This window comes from Choloepus didactylus, chromosome 17 (genome assembly GCF_015220235.1).
Source record: "Choloepus didactylus isolate mChoDid1 chromosome 17, mChoDid1.pri, whole genome shotgun sequence".
Taxonomy (NCBI): Eukaryota; Metazoa; Chordata; class Mammalia; order Pilosa; family Megalonychidae; genus Choloepus; species Choloepus didactylus.
Window position 1 is genome coordinate 6,935,004 of NC_051323.1, and position 25,187 is coordinate 6,960,190.

The window sequence follows — 25,187 nt, forward strand, 5'->3', positions numbered from 1 at the left end:
TGCTGAGGCCGTGTCGTTTACTGGATTTGAAGTTCCTTCTGGACCGCAACGAACCTCCTCGCCTCGCCCTCTTCTCCTTCCTCCGGAAAGAAAAACCCACCCCATGGAATCACAAGCCTGTTCCTTCTGCCCCCAAAGTCCACCGGCCAGCCTCGCCTACGCCCCTTTGGGCTGGTCCGTTCCTTTCCCCGGGGGGTGTGACTGGGGGGGCTGTTCCGCCCGGCACTCCCTCCAAGAATTTTGCGGACGGTTTTGCGATAGGGCTAAAAAGACAAAAAGCCAGGCGTCCCCAGGGCTCCTCGGGTTCTGATTTTCGCGCTGTGGCTTCCCCGGATCCCGCCTTTGTTTTTTGTTCTGATGCCTCCTTTCCAGCTCCAAGGCCTCTTGGAGATCTTGGTGGCCTTGCTGTTTTCAACTGTATTCTCCCCCACTTTTCTTCCTAGACTTAAAAATTACTGTCTTCTCCTGGAATTTATCAGCGCTAGGAGAAGCCCACAGGGAAACCGTGAGACGCTTATCAAAAACGAATCCTGCGCCTTTGAAAAAGCATTTTCTAGAGCGGCTTTCAGGCATGACAAAGTGGGGTGAAAGTTTACACGGGACCGCCTTATCAACAAGAGCTAGGCAGCTAATAGCCCAGAAAATCTCATGGAGGCTGGTAGGGCCCAAATTAAAAAAACACCCCCCCTCAAGACATTCGCGCGCCCCCCTCCCCCGCTGCGGCAGGAACCCCGATTCCAGCGCCTGGAGCTCTGCTGCAGCCGAACGCCCAGTGCACGCTCAACGAAGCAAGTCGGACCACGCCAGCCACGCCACGAGGTGTCTTTTATTTTCACCAATCACACAAATAATTTTCAGTAACATCCCAGGGCAAACCCGAAAATTTGGCAGTCCGAATGGGAGATCCGCAGAGAGACCCCCGGGCCAGTGGCGACAGCGGGGCGTGCCCGGGTTCACAGTGCAGCTTGTCGCTCGCGTCCATCTCGCGTCCAGCTTTGGAGGTGGCTCGGGGTCGACCTCGCCACTGGGGCCTCGGAGATGACGGGGGTGGGGACTCCTCTCGGCTCTTAGGAGACTTCACTCTGCTTCTCCTGCTCAATGGCTGGGGAGAGCCGGAAGCGTGCATGGGGGGGGTGGGGACACCTTGCACTTCCCTCCCCCCACCGCGCCGCTTACAAACCGGGGGTAGGCGAGGCACCCACGAGGTCTAGAGATTAAAGGAGCAGCTTGGGGCGCTTCGCGGGAGAGGAAGGGTGCCTTGGCAGCGTGGGGGGAGGGGAAGGGCGGGCCCGGCCGGGGTGGGGGCTCGCGCAGCGGGAGGCGGTGGGTGGTGGGGGACACTCACTCTCTTTGGTCGGCAGGGTATTCTTCTCCTGCGTCTCCGTCTTCTTCAGTTTGGCCTTATCGAAGCTGGCGATTTCCCCCATGTCCGGCTTGTCTGCCATTTTCTCCACTCGATCCTAGCGGGCAAACCCCGGCGGTTGGCCCGGCGCCTCCAGACGTGGCGCTTCCGCCGGGGCGTTCCCCGGAGCCCTAGGGCCGCGAGTCCCGGACGCACCCCGCACCACCGCCCCGCTCGGTGGTGGTCCCCCCTCCACCCCCACCCCGGATCCCGGTGGAGGGGGACGCCCGCCGGGTGCCCCAACCCCACCCAAGCGGAGCTCCCGCCCCAACACAGCGCTCACCGCGGCGCCTAGCTCCCGGCACAAACTCCAGGTGCTCCCACTCGCGCTGCTGCAGCCGGAGACAAAAGAGCGGCGCCCGCCCCGTGCCTTATATAGTCCGCGCCAGGTCCCGCCCCTCGCCCGCCGCAGCGGGGGCGGCGCTGGCACCCGAGGGGCGGGGGCGCGCGGGGGCTCTCGGCTGGCGGGGCACGGCTTTCCTCTCGCCCCGCAGCCCCCGCTACCCGCGTCCCGGGGCCTGAAGGCTGCAGGCGCCTGCGGGGTGGGCGCGCCTCGTACAAGGCCTCTGGGTTTCCTTTTGGGGGCTGTGCTCCCCCCTTCCGGGAATCTGCAGCTCACCCCGCAGAACGGGCGTGGAGGCCGCGTGTGTGTGTGTGTGTGTGTGTGTGTAGTTGTGGGTGTGCGGGTGTGCACGCGCCCTCTGCAGCAGTCCCTGCTCGCAGGAGACACATCACCCCTATGCCATTCCCCACGTCTCTGGCCTCTGCTGGTCCACACCCGCCCTGCACTCAAAAGAGCCCAAGCTGAGGGTGTCCAGTGCTCTTTTCTCAGGTTGGGGGCCAGATGCCCTCTTGGGGTCTCCCCCTACCCTGAGCGAGGCGACCCCTGCAGGAACCGGGGGCGGATGCCCCTTGACTGCTCGCCCCAAGCATTGTCTGAAGGGAGGTGGGGGGGAACACGGTGTTCTTTCTCTCCCGCGGCTACCAGACATTGTGTCAGAGGGTGTGACTTTCCCCCTTGAAGTTAACCTTGAAGGTGCTGGAGACTCATATCCCTTCAAACGTTCTTGTTTTTCTTGTTAACCACTTACAGGAATGGTATCCTGCAATTATCCAAATCTTTAGGTTGTAAGTCCAGAAATTAACAACCCACAGGGTGAAGCTGGTCATGTTTTTTCTTTGCCCTGAACTTTTCCTTTCTCAAATAGCAAGCATATTACTGAGCTCTGTTAAAGTGGGATTTGGTGGAAACATCCTTAATTCTGTGCCTTCCCTTCCTGATTTTATTTACTTTTCTCACATTCTGTTAGAGTGTTTGGAACAGTGGGAGAAAAGCTTAGGCTTATGAGTTTGGCACAGCTAACTCCTTGTGTGCCTTGGACAAATCCTTTCCTGTGCCTCAGTTTCTTTCTCTGTAAAGTAGGGTTGGCATAAAGCCTAAATGAGATAAACAACAGGCATCAAGTAGAAGCCAAATATGGCGGCCCCCTTAGAATGCCACACTTCTACTTTATTTGTGCATGGGTCAGAAAATGCCGTGTAACAAACAATCCCCCAAACTCAGTGACTTAAAACATTCTTCTCATCACACATCTGCAGGTCAGCTGGTGCTGGCTTGGGGTAGACCAGGCTTGGCTCCCAGCTTGGGGTTGGGTCCAAGTCTACTCCAAGGCCTCTCTTTGTCTGTGGACCAGGGGGATAACTGGAGCTTGTTCCTCTCAGAGTGATGGCAGAACCACAAAACGGCTGCAACTTAAGAGTATACAAATGTTGATATGGGTGTAAACACACTTTAGGCTTTTGCTAACGTCATGTCCATTAACATTCCATTGACCAAAGCAAGTGATATAGCCAAGCCCAACATCCACAGGGCAGGGAAATATTCCCCCCACCCCCCATGGTGGAGGGGGAGGGGAGTGATTATTTCCTGACCAGTAATTCAACTTTTCAATCAAGAAAGGCAAACATCCATAACAAACAGCCTCAAAAGTGGCTTAATAGAAAAAAGTATATTTCTTGCTTTTGCAACAACATTCTTTGCTGGTGTTCCTGGTCAGGCAACTCTCCTGCACCTGGTGATCAGGTACCTGGGACCCTTCTGTCTTGTGACTCTGTCCTCTTCTAGGTCCTCAAAGTCCACTCCACCAAGCCAGTGGATGGGGGAAGAGGAGACGGTGGAGAACTGCTGGTGTTTTCACAGTCCAGGCTTGGAAGTGGTCTCCATCTCTTCTGCTGTCATTTCTTTGGCCAGTACTCAGTCACCTGGTCTCACCTAACTGCAAAGGAGGGTGGGAAATGTAGTCTAGCTGTGTGCCTAGGAGAAGAAGAAAGTGGGCGTTGGACAAACTGGGAGCAGTCTCGGCTGAACCCTGTTGCAGGATCTGCCAAACTTGAACATGAAATTATCAGTACACCCAGAGTCAGTAGCTTTTTGGAGGGTTTCACTGCCCTTGTTTCCCTTGTGGACGCAGCATCATGCATTTTTTTAGGCATTACCTTCCTGACCCTCACCTTTGGCCCCAGGATTGAAACATTCAGTCTTCCTAAACGATGGTCCTTTAGCTGAACCCTGCACTGAACGATAAACTTACTATCCCTGGGGCAAAAATCTTGTGGACTCACGGTAAACTCCAATTCCAACCTCCCTTTTATTTGGGAAATGAGGAATCTGTTTCTTCTAAATATAGTTATGGAGACACATGTTTCAGACATAACAAGCTCACAGGATTCCCACACTTCAAAAGTGGGAGCTTTAAAGTGGGCTTGCAAATGTTCCTCATTCTTTCTCAGTACGGCCCTGTGGTCCATCTCTTGGAAAATGGATAGCCTCTTTGGCATCCATTGCTTGAGAACGATGGTCAAATCTGTCAGTCTCTCCCAGTCCCATGGGCAGAGGTTTTAAACTGCCGGCATATTTGTTGACACCCCCTCCCATCATTTTTGAACATGAACTGGCCTGTGTCTTCATCTTTTAGGGAATAAAATGGGGTGGAAATGATGCTTTGTGACTTATGAGGCCAGGTCATACAAGGCCACACAGCTTCTGCCTGGCTCTCTCTCTCAGGCAAGACCACATCTAGGGGTTCCAGCCACAGCTGAGGTCAGAAGCGACAGCACCTTCCACCAGCGTCACGCAAGTAGCTTCACACGGCCCCGCTGTTGCAAAGAGAAGGCGAGACAGACTGCCCCGCACAAACAGCAGATGCACAGACAAAATAAGCGTGGCCGTCGTTTTTTTTTTTTAATCTTCATTTTATTGAGATATATTCACATACCACGCGGTCATACAAAACAAATCGTACATTAGATTGTTCACAGTACCATTACATAGTTGTACATTCATCACCTAAATCAATCCCTGACACCTTCATTAGCACACACCCAAAAATAACAAGAATAATAATTAAAGTGAAAAAGAGCAATTAAAGTAAAAAAGAACACTGGCTGCCTTTGTCTGTTTGTTTGTTTGTTTGTTTCCTTCCCCCATTTTTCTACTCATCCATCCATAAACTAGACAAAGGGGAGTGTGGTCCTTATGGCTTTCCCAATCCCATTGTCACCCCTCATTAGCTACATTTTTATACAATTGCCTTCGAGATTCATGGGTTCTGGATTGCAGTTTGATAGTTTCAGGTATCTACCACCAGCTACCCCAATTCTTTAGAACCTAAAAAGGGTTGTCTAAAGTGTGCATAAGAGTGCCCACCAGAGTGACCTCTCGGCTCCTTTTGGAATCTCTCTGCCACTGAAGCTTACTTCATTTCATTTCACATCCCCCTTTTGGTCAAGAAGATGTTCTCCATCCCATGATGCTGGGTCTACATTCCTCCCCGGGAGTCATATTCCACGTTGCCAGGGAGATTCACTCCCCTGGGTGTCTGATCCCATGCAGGGGGGAGGGCAGTGATTTCACCTTTCAAGTTGGCTTAGGTAGAGAGAGAGGGCCACATCTGAGCAACAAAGAGGCATTCGGGAGGAGGCTCTTAGGCACAATTATAGGGAGGCCTAGCCTCTCCTTTGCAGCAACCGTCTTCACAAGGGCAAGTCCTGTGGTAGAGGGCTCAGCCCATAAAACCACCAGTCCCCTATGTCTGTGAGCACATTAGCAGTAGTTGTTGTTTTAAGGCACGATGTCTTGGGTGTCTTGTCACACAATACCAGATAACTGGAACTCTATAAGTTGGAAAAATCATAGCCAGTATTGAACGTAACACTCATATTTATAGAAGGTCTGCGTCTTGTCTGAAGGTGTGCTGGGTGTGGGGTGGAGGGCCTGAGTCTCACGTCACCGATAAATGACGACGAGCTGGTAGGTAACTCTCATGCTCATGGTTGTGTTTACTTGTGACGTGGGATGCCAGTTCTGTCTGGCACCATCTCGGCCTGCTGCTGAGAGCAGATTGTGCACTGCTCACAGATGGCACAAAGAAGGCTGAACCGTTCAACTCCTATTTCATTTCCGTCTTCTCTTCTGAGAAGGATACCCTGGAAAATGTAGTGCTGAAGAGGGAGGCTCTGTAACTGTCAAGCTGGGCATGGGGGGAGCTTTTGGAGGTTTGCCATGGGGCTCTGTCCCTCAGGCCTGTCCTGATTTGATGTTTTCCATCAGGGACTTGAATGGGGATATAGATAGAATCTCATCTGATGACATTAAGGAGGATACATGTCTGTAAACCCCAGGGCAAGCTGGATCCGTTGGAAAACTGGACAAAATGTAATGAGGGGAATCTGATAGGGACAGATATGGAGCCTCTTGGTCCAAACACCAACCCCTGGAGTAACAGGATGGAGAGATGTGATTAATGTGGTATTCCGGTTTGCTAAAGCTGCTGGAATGCGATATAACAGAAATGGACTGGCTTTTACAATGGGGGTTTATTAACTTGCAATTTACAGTTCTTAGGCCATGAAAATGTCCAACTCAAGGCATTGACAGGATGATACTTGGACCCTGAAGACAGGTTGCCGGCATCCGGGACACCTCTGTCCCATGGGAAGGCACATGGCGGGCATCTGCTGGTCCTTCACTCCTGGGTTTCACTGCTTTCAGCTTCTGGCTCCAGTGGCTTCTTCTATGAGCTTCTGTGTGTCCTCTGTCAGCTTCTCTGGGAATTTTTTTCCATGAGCTTCTCTCAATTTCATCTCTCTCAGCTTCTGTCTCTCTTAGCTTCTCTGTCACTTTTATCCTCTTATAAAGGACGCCAGTAGGAAGACAAGATCCACCTTGAATGAGGTGGCTCGCATCTCAATTGAAATAACCTAATCAAAAGGTCCCGTCCACAACACATCTGCACCCACAGGAATGGATTAAAAGAACATGGCCTTTTCTGGGGTACACAAACGCTTCAAGCCAGCACACATGGTTAACCCTCATGTGACAGTGGGCTTTGGGCTGGATGCTTGGGAAGGTGTTCAGTCCAGATTTCCTTTGTCCTGGCAGTTCCTTCAGCCTGAGATGCTCTTCTTAATCCTGATATTCACATGTGGACTTTCTTACTTCATTTAGGAACCTGCTTATATGTCCCATCCTCGGAGAACCCTTACTGGCCATCTTTAAAGAGTCACACTCCTGTGATGATCTAGCCCTTCTCCTTGTCTCATTTTTCTTCATAGAATACATCTCTAACAATCATGTTATACATTCATTTCTTTGTTTATTATCTGGCTCCTACACTAGGAAACAGGTGACTTCATCTGTCTCGTTCACCATCATATTCCTAGTTCCTTGTGCAAGCTCCTGACATATTGCAGATGCTCAATCAGTATTCTTTGAACGAGTGCATAAACTTCCTAGTTAAAAATGGAATGAGCTACTCTGGGTGAGGTCATGAGTTCTCTGTCATTGGAGGCATTCAATGAGAAGTGGATAGCCAAGCAGCTGGACTGTTACAGAGGGGGTTTGTGCCTGGGGCCAGAGGGAGCTCACATGGGATCAAAATGGCTTTTCCCCATGTGACAACCCTGGTCCGTCTATTGCTGCCACTCCAATTGTGAAACAGCCACTTTTGGGGTGTCAGTTTTGCTAACCTGAAAATACTCTGTGTCATTCACACAAAGGAGGACTGGGAAGCAAACAAATCAGGAAGCGACCTCTGTATTTTCCATATCATCAAAATACTCTTTTCTCTTCTTTGGTCATGAAGTTTAAGTACTCATTCAAGATAAACGGAAGTACAGTGGGCTTTTGGGGTCAGCCTCTGTACTCATTGTTCTGCTCTGTAGATGCGTGGATGAACTCTTGAATAAATTTTGGCACGTGCTTAGGGACCCCACATGGCTAATAGCCACAGTGAGAGTGAGAAGCTTGTTTCGGTTTTCATCCATGGTGCTAGAATAGCAATAACGACAGCAACTGACATCATGGAGCAGTTATTGTTACGTACCCTGCATCCAAATAGTGTGAACGGGCAATATTTTGATCATCTCTGCTTTCCAAGGAGGAATCTGAGGCTTGGTGGAGGTCACCCAGCTAGTAACTGGCATTCTAGGGGCTTGAATCCATGTCTGGCTTATTTCGAAGCCTGAGCTCCTAACTTCTGCTCACACCTGCTTTGACCTTGTAGAGGCTGGCACACTGGCAGGCTAGATCCAACGGGTATATGTGTTTTGTTAGGCCACGTTCAATTTAACAAAAAACTTGAGCCAATATTCGAATCGTGGAAAATCTCTACAATGAAGCTCTGGCCATGAGGGGGTCTATATTTTCTCATGGCAACACCAGGCTTAGCGGTTGCCGCCTTGAACTGGGGGCATGTCCTCTTCACTATCCTGGAGTCCCCACCGTAGTCCCTGATGTGTTCCCAGCATCAAGATCTGTGTCACTTGCCATTTATCATATTTGTGGTAGCATTTTGCTTATAGTAGAGAAATTTTCTTGTTTCTGGTCTCAAGCTCTGGTAGCAGTATGGCTCAAAAGTGAGTCTTTGCCCAATGCACACAAAATTAATCAGCAGACACAGGGATTTTGAGAAGAGAAAAAGTTTATTCAGCAAAGACTAGCCTTGCAGAGGCAGGAGGATAAATAGTTCCTCAGAGCTGCCTCTGTGAGCTGGTAAGGTGAGGGGTATTTATTGGATTCAACAAAGTGAGATGGGGCTAGGGATGGTAGGGCTATTGGCACATTGGGATTGGCTAGTAAACATTCAAATTTAGGATTGCAGGTTGGCTATTATCATTGGCTGTGTCTACATTTAAATTAGGGATGGCAAGTTGGTTATTAACATTGGCTGATGGGTTCTCTTGTTATCTTTGAGGATTGGGCTTGTGCTGTTGCCAGATTTTGTAATGGTCAGACCTCTTGCTTTTCTTCAGGTGTGATATTCCTCTTTCCTGTTGTCTCTTTGCTCATCTTGATTTCACTCACAGGATATTTTATGTCCTGGGGTCATTTTAAGTTCAGGTCTCTGTTAAAGCTAATTAAGGCTGGTCTGACCAGAGCTGTTAAAACAAGAACTAACCTATGGGGTGTGTAGGTGGGAATTTTGGAGAAAAGAGAAATGGAAACTTCTGCAACCTAGTTAGGGAGGGAGCTGCTCCGGCAGTGGTGGTGGGGGGGAGGGTTATGAAAAACGGGTCAGGTTCTGCTGCAGTAGCCTCCAAGATGGCACCCAAGGACCCTCTGTTCCCAACCTCGTGTAGTCCCCCTGTATTGTACCATGGTTGGTTTCTTTGACCAATGACATGTGGTAGAAGTGGTAGTATGTCATTTCTGAGATTATGTCATACAATGACTGCAATTTCCATTTTGGTGTTTGGTCCTCTCCTCTCCTCTCTTCTCTCTCTCTCTCTCTCTCTCTCTCTCTCTCTCTCTCTCAGCTCTCTCACTCTGGGGAAAGCCAGCTGCTCTGTTGCCGGCAGCCCCCTGGAGAGGCCCACAAGATAAGGACCTGAAGTCTCCAGCCAACAGCGAGCGAGGACCCCAGGCCTACCTGGGACATCTCCAGATGACGACAGCCCTGGCCCACAGTTTCACCACAACCTCACGAGGGACCCTGGGCCAGAAGCACCCAGCTAAGCTGCTCCCAGAACCTGCGAGATCACACGGGTTTGCTGTTTTATGTTGCTAAGCTTTGGGGTAATTTGGTACTTGGCAATAGATGACCCAATTCACTATCAAAAGTGGGGGAAAAGGTAGACCAGGAGTGCCGTGGGAGTCATGAAAAATAAGAAAGAGTATATTTATTTGTGGAAGTAAGGAATGTTTATATCATTATGAAAGCTGCCATGGCAAGAACTGTGACTCATATGAGGTGATTGCAGACGTCTAATAGGCCAGACCTGTTTCACTTCTTCACATGTTCTGCCCAGCCTCTCTTGGTCTTTTGAGTCTGCTGAGCTTGCTGGAGATCAGTGGTTTTCAAACTGTCTTTGACCTCGACACGCCCCACCTCCACCCCAACGAAGTACGTTTCACACTGAGACCCTATACTCGCCAGAGCCCACAAATGAAACAAAAGTTTCACCAGAACAATACTCACGCTTATGGTGAGTGAGGCACTCTGAAATTCTGTGCTATATTCTACTCATTTTTTCTAAGCTTTTACTTTTGTAATAATTATAGACTCACAGGAAGTTGCAGAGATAGTACAGAGGGGTCCCCTGCTTGCGTTCTTCTCCCAGATCCTCACACAGTGGTAAAAACTTATATAAATAAGTTACAGTATTATTTTTAAAGCCAGGAAATTGATATTGGTGCAATCCACAGACCTTGTTCAGAGTTCACTGTTTTATATGCATTTATTTGTGTGTGTGTGTGTGTGTGTGTTCTGTGCAGTTTTATTGCATGTATAGAGTTGTGTAACTACCATGACAATCAAGTTACAGATCTATGACACCACCACGAAGGGAATCCCCCTGTGCTACCCCCTGTATGGCCCACTCACCACCACCTCCATCCGTAACCCCTGGCAACCACTGATCTGTTCTCCATCTCTATAATTTTGTCATTGAAGAATGTTATATAATAGAATCACATGGTTGGTATCTTTTTGACATGGTCTTTTCCCACTCAGCAACATGGTTTTGAGATCCATCCAAGTTGTTGAGTGTATAAATAGTTCATTACTTTTTATTTCTGAGAATTTTATGGCATGGGTGTACCACCTGTTGAGGAGTATTTTGGTTATTTCCAGTTTGGGGCTATTAAAAAGCAAAGTGTCTATAACATTTGTGTACAGTGTACAGTTTTTATTTCTCTGGGATAAATGCCCAGGACAGTGATTGCTGGGTCGTAGGGAAAGTGTATACTTAGTTTTATAAGAAACTGCCAAACGAGTTTTCAGAGTGGCTGTACCGTTTTACACTGCCACCAGCAAATGCATGACAGATTGCATACTTGATTCCTCACTGGCATTTGGTATGGTAAACTATTTTTAATTTTAGCTTTTATAATAGGTGTGTAATGTTATCTCATCATATTTTTAATTTGCATTTCCCTAATGACTAGTGGTGTTGCACGACTCTTTTCAATTTTGTTTTTTCATTAAAAATGCCAACTGTGATCCACTAACTTGATTTTATCACCCACTAATTGGTTTTGACCAGCAGTTCAAACACTGCTGTAGTGAGATCTTTTTGGTCATTGGCTTAACATCTGTTGTTGAGAAATCATTCCTTCAGCTCCTAAATCTCCTTTCATCTTTACGAGAAAAATATTTCTGAAATGTTATATGTAACCCAGATGTCCTTAGGGTTCCTCTGAGGTCTGATTCCAACTCCTGTTTGATGCTTCTCCATGATTTTGCTGAATTATCAGGAATATTCTGCTCTTGTGGTCCTCTTGGGTCTCCTTGAATTCTTGTTTCTCCATGCTGGTGCACATTTGAACACGACAGGCAGCCTTTGACCTTGATTTCCTTCTTCGAAGCAACTATGAATGCAAGGCTGGTGTGTGGGACATAAAGTAAAGGTTTGTGGGTAAAGGGGAGGGGCAAACTTATATGCATATATATGTGTGTGTATATATATATAAAATATAAAATATAAAATTTTATTTACACGTGCCATCTCCACGAAGCATATACCCCCCCCTTCTCCCTCCTGTGCTCTGGTAATCTATTAATCTGACTGCTAATCCATTTTCTATCTCTGTGGATTCGCTGTTTCTAGACATCTTTTAAAAATGGTATTATACAATAGTTGTCCTTTTGTCTTGCTTATTTCACTGAGCATATTGTTTTCATGGTTCTTCCATGTTGTGGCTTGTCTCAGAACTTCATTCTTTCTTATGGCCTAATAATATTCCATTGTGTGTATGGACTGTATTTCATTTACCTGTCCATTTGTTGATGGACACAGGCTGTTTCAGCCTTTTGGCAATTGTGAATATTATGCTGCTACGACCATTGGTGTACAGGTATCTGTTTGAGACCCTGTTTGCACTTTCTTTCTGTATATATCTAGGAGTGGAATCCCCAGGTCAAAGGGTAATCCTATATTTAACTTTTTGAGGAATTGCCATTTGCTTTCCAGAGTGACTGCATCATTTTACATTCCCACTAACAATGCACTAGAGTTCTAATTTCCTCAGATCCTCTGCAACAGGATTATTTCCCCCCTTTTAAAATAATAGCCATCCTTGCGGGCATGAAGTGGTATCTCATTATGGCTTTGCTTTGCATTTCCGTAATGGCTAAGGACGTTATATTTCTTTTCATATGCTTTTTGGCCCTAATTATATTTTTTATGACACATCCTCGACTGTAAAAGTCCTTTCTGTGCTACAGGGCCATCCCCTCATGCTTCCCACAGTGGGCCTCAAAATCATATTCTTCACTCTGTTTCTCTCCCTTTCTGTTTCCTTCTTTCCCCTCTTCATTCTTCCCTTTCAAAAATGCCAACTCCTGTCTTTCTCTCTGGCAGAACAGCTTAGCTACTCTTTGCTCTCTCAATTCTTGCTGTGAGGGGATTCATAGGCCTCCCTTATACCACAAGCAACTTATTGATATTTTTCCCCCAAATCATTCTTTTCCTCCTTGGAAGTTTGGTGCTAGTTGTTAACATAATACTGATTTTACTTTTTGATAGGCTATTCTGTCTTCTATGTTTCCTTTTAAACATTAAAGAAGTTTTTTTTTTTTTTTTCTTTTCCAAGTGAATATTTCCCCCTTGGCTGCTTGTATATGTCTTAATGGGAAGCCACAGTGTCTAGAATTGTGCCTGTCCCTGATCCGTCTGTGAAGTCTGCTCTCTGCACCAGTGCTAGCCCATGGGACCACAGCCCTCTAGTCTCTACTCCCTGCTCTAAGTTGATAAAATTCTTTAAAAAGTCATTCTAAGATATTTATATCAAAAAACAAATAAGGTTTGGTTCCTACGGTTGTGTGGTGGTTTGGAGCTCTGTACCCCAGAAAAACATGTTCACACCCTTCCTGTGGGCGGGAACCCATTGCAGGTAGGACCTTTTGATGAGGTTTCTTCAGCTGAGGTGTGGCCCAGCCCGATCAGGATGGGTCTTCATTCTGCTACTGGAGTCCTTTATAACAAAAGGAAACTCAGAAGGAAAAAGAGAGAAAGTCAAGGGAAACAAGAAGCTGAAGGTCAACAGAATCCGGAAGGGAAGGGAGAGGCCAGGAGAGGCCGCCATGTGCATTGCCGTGGGACAGAGGAGCCCAGGACCAAGGGTCACCAGCAGCCAGCCCCAGAACGCCAGTCTTCTGGAAGAAAGCATCCCTTTGATGACGCCTTGATTTGGAGTTTTTCGTGGACTAATAAAATTCCCATTGTTTAAGTCAACCCAATGCTTTTAAGCCAAGGAAACAAAAAACAGATTGTGAAATTTCAATCTCTGTGGCTTGGTATTAGCCATTAGCCGCTGAAGAGGTAGGGGCATACCTGGCATGGGGAAAGGAAGACTAAAAGGGCTATGGAGAAAATGTATTGTTATTCCTTCATTTGTTCCACCAAGATTTTTCTGAGCATCTACTCTGTGCAAAGAACCGGTGCTAGGCCCTGTGAGTGATACTGAGATAATAAGTCGTGATCCTCATTCTCAAGGATCATACAGTCTGATGGGGGACACAGACTTGGAGCCTTGACCCAAAATATTGGCTGAATGAAATAGGATCAATGAGAGGGTAAAGACCACAGACAAAATGATCAGTGATGTGCTGTCTCTCCTGGACACTGTCTGATTTCCTAATTCACAGAAACCATGAAATTTTATACATGATTGTTGTTATTTTATTTTTTTTAAATATAATTTTATTGACCTATAATCACATAACATACAATCATGCAAAGTGTATAATCAGTTCACAGTATCAGCATATAGTTGTGCATTCATCACCACAAACTTTGAACACCTTTATTACACCAAAAAATAAAATAAAAATTAAAATAAAAAAGAACTTCTAAAACATCCCATTCCCCTCCTCCCCCCATTGTTCATTTACTTTTTTTAATTGAGATATATTCACATAACTTACAGTCATCCATAATGTACAATCAATTATTCTCAGCACCATCATACAGTTGTGTGTTCATCACCACAATCAATTTTTGAATCTTTTCCTTACTCCAAAATAATAAAAGCAAAAAAGAACACCTAAATCTTTCCATCCCCTCCATCCCACCCTATTCTTCAGCTAATTTTTGTCCCCATTTTCCCACTCATCTGTCCATACACTGGATAAAGGGAGTGCGAGCCACAAGGTTTTCACAGTCACACAGTCACACTGTGCAAGCTGCGTAGTTATACCATTGTCTTCAAGAACCAAGGGCACTGGGTTGCAGTTTGACAGCTTCAGGTATTTCCCTCTAGCTATTCCAACACACTAAGGACTAAAAGGTGATATCTATATAGCACAAAGGAATACCCTCCAGAGTGACCTCTCGCCTCCATTTGAAATCTCTCATCCACTGGAACCCTACTTTGTTTCATCTCTCTTCCCCCTTTTGGTCAAGAAGATCCTCTCAATCCCACAGTGCTGCGTTCAGGCTCATCTCCAGGAATCAGTTCCTGCGTTGCCAGGGGGATTCACGTCCCTGGGGGTCACCCCTGGGGAAGCCACTAAGTTTTGAGGGGTGATTTGTTACGCAGTCAGAGTAGCTGGAACATACAGTGACAAAGTCTCCCACCTCAATCCCCAGTTCTCTCATTTCTCTCCACGGAAGTAATCACCATTATTAGTTTCTTGAGCAAAGATGTAAGCAAATACACACACACACACACGTTCTTCTATTTGTTTTCACAAATGATAGCACACTTTTTTTTCCACTCACTGTATCTTGGAGATTACATCATATCAGTATAAATAATGAACATAACACTGATAGCTCAATTTACTGTGTCCATTGCTGTTCTAAATAGTTTAGATATATTGATTCTTTTTATCTCACAACAGTCTCAGAGCAAAGTACTAGTACTTCCTTATTTACAGTTGAAAAAACTATGGCACAGAAAGATTAAATAACCTAAAGTTCCGCATTTGGTATGTGGTAGAGCCAGAATTTGAACCCAAGCAATTTGGACCTGGAGTCCACTATTTTTTCTTTTTCTTATAAAGGCTACTCTAGCGTCCATGATATGGATGTACCGAGGGTTATTTAACCAACACCCTATTGATGTACATTTATATTCTTTCCAGTCGTTTGCTAATAGAAACTAGGCCCACACTAATATTTGCAGGACCGAGGGCAAGAGTCCAAATGGAGACCCACACTCTACATGCCCAAATATTTAAGTTACAAAGGAAGCCGATGTACCATTATATACAATATCTTCTATCATCTTGCATAATAGATATAATTTTGTAACACAATTTTAAAAATGTGAAAGTGATGGCTGCTATATAATTGAAAGTGAGCGAAATATCACAGAGGACAGACTATAAGAAATATGCAGGTCTGGGTGTTTTATTGATGGGTCATGGATGTTTGAAAGAATAATAAATTAAAGACACACATAATTCATAAATTATTAGAAATCTATTCCATAAACTTTTCTCGGTTTCTTGTAAGCATAATTATTAATTGAGTTGTTATCAAGATTTTCACAGAATTTATGTTTTGCAGGTAGTAATGATCTAAAACATTAAAAAAAAATGTAATTGTATTCCAAGCATACAAAATTTGAATATATTTTCATCAAAAAGGTGAATTCAATTACATAAAAAAATTTAAAAGTTAAAAGTAAATTTCATGTATGCGTTCAAAAATGTTTTCTTCCAAAATATTAACATCAGCGAAAGCAAAATACAACTAATTATTAGTGAATATCAAAATTTTAAATAAAAATATTTAAAAATAAGATATTTAATTTAAACTTTGGTAGATATAATTAAATTCATTTAGTAATATTATACAATTTAAACTTTCTGCAATTCTAGCCTGAATGTCCATCTCGTGGTCAATGTAAAGAATCTTATTTCATTCCATGTGTGTTAAAGTCCTTGGCTGTCATTTGTAGCTGTTGGGAATTCTGTGCAGATGCCTGTGTATTTCTGGGATCCCAGGCTGGAGTAGGAAGAGGGATGCTTGGCACTACTGGAGATCATCATTATGCGAGAATCTATGGCATTTGTGTGCTGAGCGGAAAGATTTGAGTGGCAGAAGCACTCACCCCAGCTCCCACATGCCAATCATTCCTAAACACTGCAGGAACGCCATCTCTGGTGCAGGCAGCTGGTCTACCCACGAGACTTTCTGGCACTGGGGAGCAGTGCCCCTTTGCCTCCAGGACACCCAGCAAGGGAAGTCCTAGTCCAGAGCCTGTGTGCAACTTGTATATGGGGGTGGTGTCCCCTCTTTCCCGGATCTAAGGGTGGTACCACTACAAACAGTGCTGCAGTGAATTAAAACCAACCAACCAACCAACCAACCTATGCAAGCGTGTCTACAGGATAAATCTCGGTTTCTTTATTCATTTTTGCAGTTTTTATCAATTTGCATTCATTTCTGCCCTCTGTTTAATTTGCATGATTTCCAGAAATTTAACCCCCTCTGCATACTATATTTTTCATCCTCCTTAAAGAATATGCAAACTCTCCACTTTCTTTCTAGTTGATTCGTTCCTTTCAGAATTAATATTATTTTTCTGTCTCTTTTGCGACAGTGTGCTGCCCCTTGGCTTAAAGCCAAACTTGGAGGCCTCCCCTGCAATCAGACCTTATAAAAAGACAGTTACCAGCTCACTGGGGCGGGAGTGACAATTTATAACAGGGAAGTAGAACAAAAGGTTTCACTTAACTCTCTTTGCACCTCCAGAACGGAATGGTTTGCTTTCAGGCAAATCCCCCTTGGCCCATGAAAACTCAGACATAGTTATGAAGCGCCTAGGGTAACTCATGGGGTCTGGGGTCTGCAGATCTGGCTCCATCCTCTACCAGCCCGTGCCCTTTGACATCACTTCACTTCTCTAAACTTCAGTTTCCTCATCTGAGCTAATAATAGACCTGTCGTGAAGCTCAGCGAGATCAAGCGTCTGAAAGCTTTGGGTGGGTGTGGTGTATTTTATATGAAGGGGAGCATTTCAACTACTGTGGCTTATTGGGTAATTTCCCAGCACTAGGCTAATTTCTTCTCTGTAGTATTTTCTGAGCTATTCTCAGTACTGTTCTACTCTGATCATTCCATGCTGCCCAATAAATGCTACGGAGCTTAATTTTAAGGCTAAAAAGGGGCCTGGGGGAAGCTTGGATGGGGTTGTCTTGAAGTGCATAGTGATGATGGAGTGGAAGACAATTTCGTAGTGCTCAAATTAAGATCAGACGATGTCTGGGATGGATTAGAAAATGTTTGCCAGGAAATCAGGGGAGGCTTCCAGACATGGGGTATGCTGGGGACGAGGGGCAGAGGCGGGGCCGGGGACATGCCCACCAACATTTGAACAACATGATGACATGAGATCCCTGTGTGGGCCCAGAACACGAGCCCCAACTCTAAGCCCACTGGGATCTGATGCAAACCTACAGATGCTTGTCCCCAAACTACGGACTGATGCCTATTGTAATCTGTGGAGTGAACCAGGGACTTCTCACCTTGGAATCTGGGTTCTCCTGAAACGGTTCCCTCTTTCATCTGCTCCCTTGTTTATTCAACAGCCATTTCCCGGGTGCCTGTCAGGAGCTGGGCTGCTCTAGGCCAGGTGCAGGGGGATCCATGCCATCGTGACCTCTGACCTTGAGATGCTGATGGTCTGTAATGGGAAATAGATGTCAATAAATAGAAGCGATGGTGGGTGATGGGGATAGCAGGACATGTTTATACCAGATTCAGTGGAGGTGTGGGCTGGTCCACAGGGATGTGGGCATTTGAGCTGAGCCTTTAGGAAGGTGTGTTTCTACTAATAATGACAATACCTGACATTTATTGGGTATTTGTGTATGCCAGGTGTGGTGCTATACATTTTATGTTTTACCTGAGTTGTCTCAATAATAAGAATGTCACCCACAACTACTTCCAGGGATTGAGCCCTTCTGACCACCTTGGGAGGGAGTATTATTGCCCCAATTTAAATTTAATTTTACTTATTTTTATTAGAGAAGTTGTAGGTTTACCAAAAAATCATGCATTAAATATAGAGTTCCTATCTAGGTCCCATTATTAACACCTTGCATTAGTGTGGCACATTTGTTAAAATTTATTAAAGAACACTTTATAATTGTACTATCAACTGTAGTCTGTTATTTATAATGGGTTCACAGTTCTGTTTTTTGTTATTTAAATTTTTATTCTAGAAACATATATAGGACATAAAATCTCCCCTTTTAACCACATTCACATATATAATCCAGTGCTGTTAATTATATTCACAATGTTGTGCTACCATCAACACCATCCATTACCAAAACTTTATGATCAACCCAAATAGGAACTCTGTGCAATTGAAGCCTTCACTTCCCATTCCCTGTCCTCCTACCCATCCCCTGGTAGCCTGTATTCTAGATTCTGACCCTATGAGTTTGCTTATTCTAATTGTTTCATATCAGTGGGCTCATATAGTATTTGCCCTTTTGTGTCTGGCTCATTTCACTCACCGTGATGTCTTCAGGGTCCATCCACGTTGTCATATGTGTCAGAACTTCACTCCTTTTTTATGGCTGAATAATATTCCACTGTGTGCATAGACCACGTCGTGTTCATTGGGTGATGGGCACTTGAGGACGCTGCCCAAGGTCTCCTGGTCCCAGGAGGATGGGCTAGGATCTGGGCCCCAACAGAGGGCAGCCAGGAGGAGCAAGGAGGGAGGTCCAGAGGGTGCTAAGGCCGAGGGAAGGATGGCCTCGGCGCCTTCATCTGTTAACTGGTGAAGATAACAACACGAGGATGGCAAAGTGCTTAGAGCAGTTGCTGGCACATCTCAAGGACCACAGCTGTGTTTGCTGTTTTCCGATTGTCAATGATCTGAGGGATGCAGGAGAGCAGTTAGGAGATGGCTGCAAGAATCTGGGTAAGAGATGTTGAGGGGCTGACCCATGGAGTGCAGTGAGGATGAAAAGCTGGAGGATGTGATGGATGGTAACTCTCCCCCATCAATGTAGGTGGTGGGTGACAGAACTGGCGTGGGTGACATCGGGACAGTCACAGAATTAACTAACCTCACGAGGTCTTGATAGGTGCCAGACTCGGTGCTAAATGTCCCTGCTGATATATCCCAGATCTCTCCTGGCTTGATTATTATTATTTTTGTCCTAGTTTGCCAGGGCTGCTGTGACAAAGATCATGCACCGGTTGGTTTAAGCAACAGCAGTTGACTGTCTCGCCATTTTGGAGGCTGGAAGTCCACATCTAGGAATGGGCAGGCCACGCTTTCCCCTGGAGTGTCTGGCGCTGGCCACCATCCGTGGGGTTCCTTGACTTGCGTCTCAGCCTCCATCACGTGGCAAGCTGCTTCGTTCTCTGGCTTCTTCTGGCTTCCACTGATGGGCCGCATCGGAATTTCTTCTGCTTATCAGGACTCCACTCACCTGGATTAAGACCAACCTGGCCTCACCGAAATGAGATCTTTGAAGGTCTTGTGAATGCTTCTTCTCATTTTATCACAACAACAACCTTGTGTTGTAGGCATCATTAGCATCCTCATTTTAAAATCATAAACCAAGAGAGGGAACTCAGGTGGAGGAGAAGGTTGAGTGGGGAAGCAGAAATGAGGTGTGATGGGTTGTGTCTTCCACGTGTTGGACTTGGTGATCCTGTGGCAATTCAAGGGAAGATGCCCGGGTGGGGGCGGGGGTACTGGCGGCCGTTGTGGAGTTCAGAAATGGGGTCTGGGCTAGTTTTAGAGTTTTGAGGTCCACGAGCCTGGGGTGATTAAGACCTGATGTTGCTGAGCTCTTTCGGGGACAGTGTCCTTAGGGAGAAAATGTGAGAAACAAGCACTATTCCTAAAAAGGAATAAATGCTCACCCGATTGTGGAGAAGAAAATAATTTATTCATGATCTTGCAAGAACAGGCGCCCAACAAAAATGTGGGCGGTTGGCACCCAGAACAAGAGACCCATTATTTATTCCCTAGGACTAACTCGCAAGTCCCTCCCCTGTTTCTCAAGTGGCTGGATACTCCAGAGGTTACATTCTATTTGACAGGCCTAAATAGCCCTTGAAAATTTGAAACATACAGCCTGCCCAAATTTGAAACATTCAAAATAAGCCTCCCAGAGGAACTTGGAATATTTGAAACAAATCCCCACCCCTGACCATAATTGTTATGCCCCGGACTCTTTCCTTTGTTCTTTAAACTGCAGAGCCAGCCTGAGCTAGTTTGGTAACAAGTCATGAGGCTATTTTAGGAACCTCCACCCCCTGAGTCTCCACCTTGCAAGGACAGTGGGCGGATAAACAGGAGGACTGGCCACTGATTACAGCTTGGCTTCTTGATCCTCTGCCATCCCCCCGAGCTGCCCCACCTTGTGTTAAAGCTAAATTTAATCTAATTCTCACAAAAAGAAGTGAGACTGAGTGCGGGGTGAGGGACACTGGCACCAAAGAGAAGGCAAAGGAAGGCAGGTCCCATGGGGGACTGAGAAGGAGGGGCTGGGAGGAGGATGCACCGACCTGAAACAAAATGGAACCTTCTGTAAAGAGTCTCAAAAGAGAGAGGAGGGTTGAGCATTCTTGCCTCCTTCTCCTTGCTGGGGCACGGAGTAGAGGTGTGGAGAGAAACAACCAGTTCTGGGGGAATCCTTGAGTAGCAAGGCCCTGCCTCCCATGTGGTGTCCACCCAGGAGGATAGAGGTGGCTGAGGGGGGATGTGTCCATCAGGCTTCAACCAGAGAAGCAGAACCAGTAGATTTTATGTATGTATTATAGATAGATCAATCAATAGGTGGATATGTGGATGGATAGAGAGACAATAGACAGAGAAAGAGAGAAGTTGGGCGGGGGGGGGGGGGGATGTTACAAGGAATTGGCTTATGTGATTGTGGGTGTTCTAGTTTGCTAATGCTTCCGGAATGCAAAACACCAGAAATAGACTGGCTTTTATAAAGAGGGTTTATTTGGTTACACAGTTATGGTCTTAAGGCCATAAAGTGTCCAATGCATCAACAATCAGGTACCTTCACTGGAGGATGGCCGATGGCGTCCAGAAACCTCTGTTAGATGGGAAGGCACGTGGCCAGTGTCTGCTCCAAGTTCTGGTTTCAAAATGGTTTTCTCCCAGGACGTGCCTCTCTAGGCTGCAGCTCCTCAAAAATGTCACTCTCAGTTGCACTTGGGGCATTTGTCCTCTCTTAGCTTCTCCGGAGCAAGAGTCTGCTTTCAATGGCCATCTTCAAACTGTCTCTCATCTGCAGCTCCTGTGCTTTCTTCAAAGTGTCCCTCTTGGCTGTAGCTCCTCTTCAAAATGTCACTCACAGGTGCACTGAGTTCCCTCTGCCCATCAGCTCATTTATATTGCTCCACCTGAATGCGTGGGGCCATGCCTCCATGGAAATATCCCATCAGAGTTATCACCTACAGTTGGGTGGGGCACATTTCCATGCAAACAACCTAATCTAAGTGTTACAACTTAATCTCCATTAATATGTCTGCCCCACAAGATTGCATCAAAGAATATGGCTTTTTCTGGGGGACATAAGACATTCAAACCAGCACAGTGGGGGATTGCTAAACAAGTGTGAAATTGCCAGGGCCGGTAGCTGGGAAGGGATGATCAGAAGTAGGATGGAACTCCAGGGAATTTCTTCTCTCTCTCTCTCAAGCCTCAGGCCTTCATTCAAGGCCTTCTAACTGATTAAGTCAGGCCCACCCAGCTGACCCAGGATGATCTCTTAAAGTCAGCTGTCTAGGTACTTTAATTACATCGGCAAAATGCGTCACAGCGCTACGTAGATTAGCTTTTGATTAACTCACTAAGAACTGAAGTTCAGCCAAGTTGGCACATCCCAGAAGAAATCAGGCAGCCTGCTCTTAGACGGCTCCCACTTCCTTTGGAGGCACTCATGGAATTTAAGGGCCCTGCAGGGGAATTGTGGAAGTCTTCCAAGAGGTTGACTGATTAGTGTGCAGAGGTGGGGTTGTCACTGCTGCAGGGTGAACTGGGCCGGTGAATGGGGTCCCAGGAAGGCTGTCGAAATGGGGTCTTCAGGAAAGCGGCAGCCAGACCTCAGGGGATCTGAAAAGTCAGGGAGACCAAAGGGAAGGCGGAGCATTCAAAGGGACCCCAGAACTTGACTCCTCTGAGAAAACAGACCCTGATTGACTCCACCAGTAGCTGCCTCCAGAGCCGGGGGTATCTCCTCTCCCTGGAACCCCCAAAGACCGAGCATGCCCCCAGGGAGGCTGAAGGAACCCCCAGGAGCCTGCTGTGAGCAGGAAGAGACTGAGTCACGTTTCACTGGCTCCCGACGTCCCATCTGCAGGAGTGGGCGCTCAGGCCGTCCCCAAGACATTAAAAAACACTGTGTTTGTGTATTTATTATTGAAATGTGGGGCTTGATGTGTACTCCCCCTGACATGTACAATCTGAAGGCCTCTCCCATTTGCTCTCTCTTTCTTCTATCCCCATGTCTGGATGTTTCCTGAGAGTGGAGTCTCTGGATGATGGAGTTAGTTATGTTATTTCCATCGCAAGCCTCACTCGGCCTTCCCGAGGGGAGAGGGAAGGAGACTCTGAGCGAGGGTTTCCTGGACAGGGTTTCTATTCAGGAGTGTCCTTGGGATTGCTGGCTGGCTGAGGCCGAGGAAGGAGGCGGGATTGGCAGAGGGGCCCCGGCAGCTCCCTCCCCTCTCCCCACGGAGGGGTGGGGGGCTCTGAGCTAGAGCTGTCCCAAAATGGGCTGCAATGGCCACTGGAAGGGCAAGGAAACTCCCTGCAGCTGAGACCTTGCCCAGAAGTTGTTGGGGGATAGCACCCCCAGTCCTAGAGCTGGGGCAACAAGGCCTCCCTTAAAGGGGGAGCTGGGGCAAGCACCTCATGTGTCAGCCAAAAGGATTTAGGGTAAGACAGACTGGGGCCTGGAACTCAGCTGCTGCCAGCGGCCCCGGGAGCTCCAAGCCCCTCTCCTTAAAGAAAATGTTAGCTGGTAATAAGAGGCCGTAGAGGGAGGTGGGTGACAGTTTGGATTCTGATATTAGATTGTTTGGGTTTGAATCTAACCCCTACTAGATAGACAGCTTTGGGCAAATAAATGCCCTCACTGAGCTGAGCTCCCCTGAGCAAGGGCTGTGGGCAGAGTGGCTCCCATTAGGGCTGCTGAGTGGCCGGGAGGTCTGTGACATTTCCTCCATGGAAAAATATGAAGCTCAAGGTATATTAAAACCCCCCCCAAATCTCTATACATATGTGTACAGGACCAATCAGAAAAAAGAAATTACTTGTATTGATTTTACTGAAATTACTTATATCATTTTCTTTCTGGGAGGCCATAACACATATTTTTCTTTGTAGGAAGCATGTCCACCCACACTTGGAGAGAAGTCACTTCTCAGGCTGGGATTCTGGGCCTGCAGGGAAGTCCCTGGGAGCCAGGGAAAGAAGGAAAGCAGATCTCTGAGCCCAGTGGGGGCCAGGGCGGCTTTTAGGGAGGGGGTCCTGGTGGACATTCTCCCTCAGCTAAGGCTACTAACATCAGTCTGTGAAACCAGGCCTCACAGTGATGTCCATTCACGTGACATAAAGGACCTGCTGTCCAAGAAACAACTGCCCTCTCACATGGAATGAAAGAAGCAGGAACGAAGAGGCCTCACTCATCGTAAGATTATCAACCGCCAGATGCCGGGGTGGCATTCCAAAGGCTGGCGGGGTCTCAGGGGCCAGATGGGGGTCTCAGCAGCCAGCCAGCCAGGGATCCGGTGGCTGGAGGCCGAGGGGGTGCTGGCAGCACATCGCATCTGGGAAAGGACAAGCCACGCAGAGCCATTGCCCCTGACACACGAGTGGGCGTGGGAGTAAAAATAACGATGGTCCCTGTGTTTCCTCCAGCATCGATTCTACTCACTGCATTGTCCCCTTTACTGGGATTTATGACAATGAAAAATGGCAATTGGGCCAGGTTGGAGAGGGTCAGGGAGCCAGAGGAAGAATGCACAGAAGGATGGGTTTTGAAACGGAAGGCACGCTCCCAAATGGATAGTCACATAGCGTGTGCTCAAGAAACAGTCCCTTAAAAAAAACCATTACATTAAAAAAAATAAAAGATGTGCTCATTATTAAAACACACACACACCCCTAAAAACAGCGGTACAGAAGCATAAAGAGTTCTTTCCTTCCCTCCCCCATCCCCTTTCGGCACTAATTCCTCTCCCTTCCCAGAGGAGAAGTCACCTGTTTGATGTGTGTGCTTCCAGAACATTCTTTCAAATGGCCAGACCCAGCTCTGTGATTCCCCAGCTGTGGTCTCTGCGTGTGTGTGCTGGTTCTTGCACGTCAGTATTTCCTTAGGACAGAATCCTAGGGTGGAATTTTAAGGTCAAACTGTACGCATGTTTAAAATGGTGCTGACTTACCTTACAAAAAGCCTTCACGTTCCTACTGGACATCACCATGCTTTTTATTTTTGCCAATTTGAGAAGTGAAAATAGCACCTGGTTGTTTTAATTTGTTTTTACTTGATTAACCAGTGAGTAGCTTTTCATTTGTCTATTGATTATTCCTCCTCTCCTTCCTTCCTTTTGCCTCTTTATGATCTTCACAGATTTTCCAACTAGGCTGATAGAGTTTACTATTATTTCTTTTTAATTTTTATTAAATTAGGAGCATTCTGTATTAAGGATGTTAACTCGTTGTCATTTTATATTTAGCTGGGCTCATTGTATTATTTCTAATCTTTACAATATCACTGCAAGACAGGTGTCATCCTTCCCATTTTGTAGATGAAGAAGCAGAAGTTGAGAGCGAGTATGTGACTTGCCCAAGATCACGTAGCTAGAAAGTGGCAGAGACAAGATAGGACTCCAGCTGTCTCCTTGAGACTGGAATCCTGCTCACGGTTTGCTTGGGCCAGAGGGCAAGTGCCCTAGGCAATGTCACTCAGGATAGCAGAGGGTCTCCAGGGCTAGAGCAGGGAGGGGGTGGGTCCGAGGGACTCCAGGTGGAGCGCTGGGTGAAGGAGTTTCAGGGGATCTAGAAGAAGCTGGAGTCCCCACGCAAGGAGGAAATGAGGGTCAGGCTCCCTGTCCCCCCCTGCTCTTGTTGCATGAAGGGTCCTTGAAGTCCTTAGGAAATGAGGGGGGAGGGGGCGTCTTGTGGGTGTCACTTCCTGCTTACCACCACAGCTAAGGAGTGAGGGTATCTCCACTCTAGGCTGGAGGGTGTGGTCTGGGGGGACCCCTTCTGATCACCAGTCCAGGGAAGTTCCTGGTTTCCCAACCGCCACCACCAACCAACCACCAAGTACAGCCTATT

The 25,187-nt window shown here is 46.7% G+C and overlaps 1 protein-coding gene across 1 annotated transcript; it reads right to left on the reverse strand.

The window, feature by feature from the left end:
- Positions 1-806: 806 nt before the first annotated feature.
- On the reverse strand, positions 807-1,822 carry TMSB10 (thymosin beta 10). Its single transcript, XM_037807071.1, has 3 exons — positions 1,686-1,822; positions 1,346-1,460; positions 807-1,102 (listed from the first exon to the last, which is right to left on the reverse strand). Exons 2-3 carry the CDS (start codon positions 1,443-1,445, stop codon positions 1,068-1,070), a joined length of 135 nt encoding a protein of 44 aa, XP_037662999.1. The 5' UTR covers positions 1,446-1,460; positions 1,686-1,822; the 3' UTR covers positions 807-1,067.
- Positions 1,823-25,187: the final 23,365 nt, after the last annotated feature.

Excerpts from the sequence above, each read along its gene's own strand:
- TMSB10 (XM_037807071.1), bottom strand. The coding sequence starts at position 1,445 with ATGGCAGACAAGCCGGACATGGGGGAAATCGCCAGCTTCGATAAGGCC. Across the intron at positions 1,103-1,345 it reads TACCCTGCCGACCAAAGAGA|CCATTGAGCAGGAGAAGCAG; the intron begins GTGAGTGTCCCC and ends GGCTCTCCCCAG.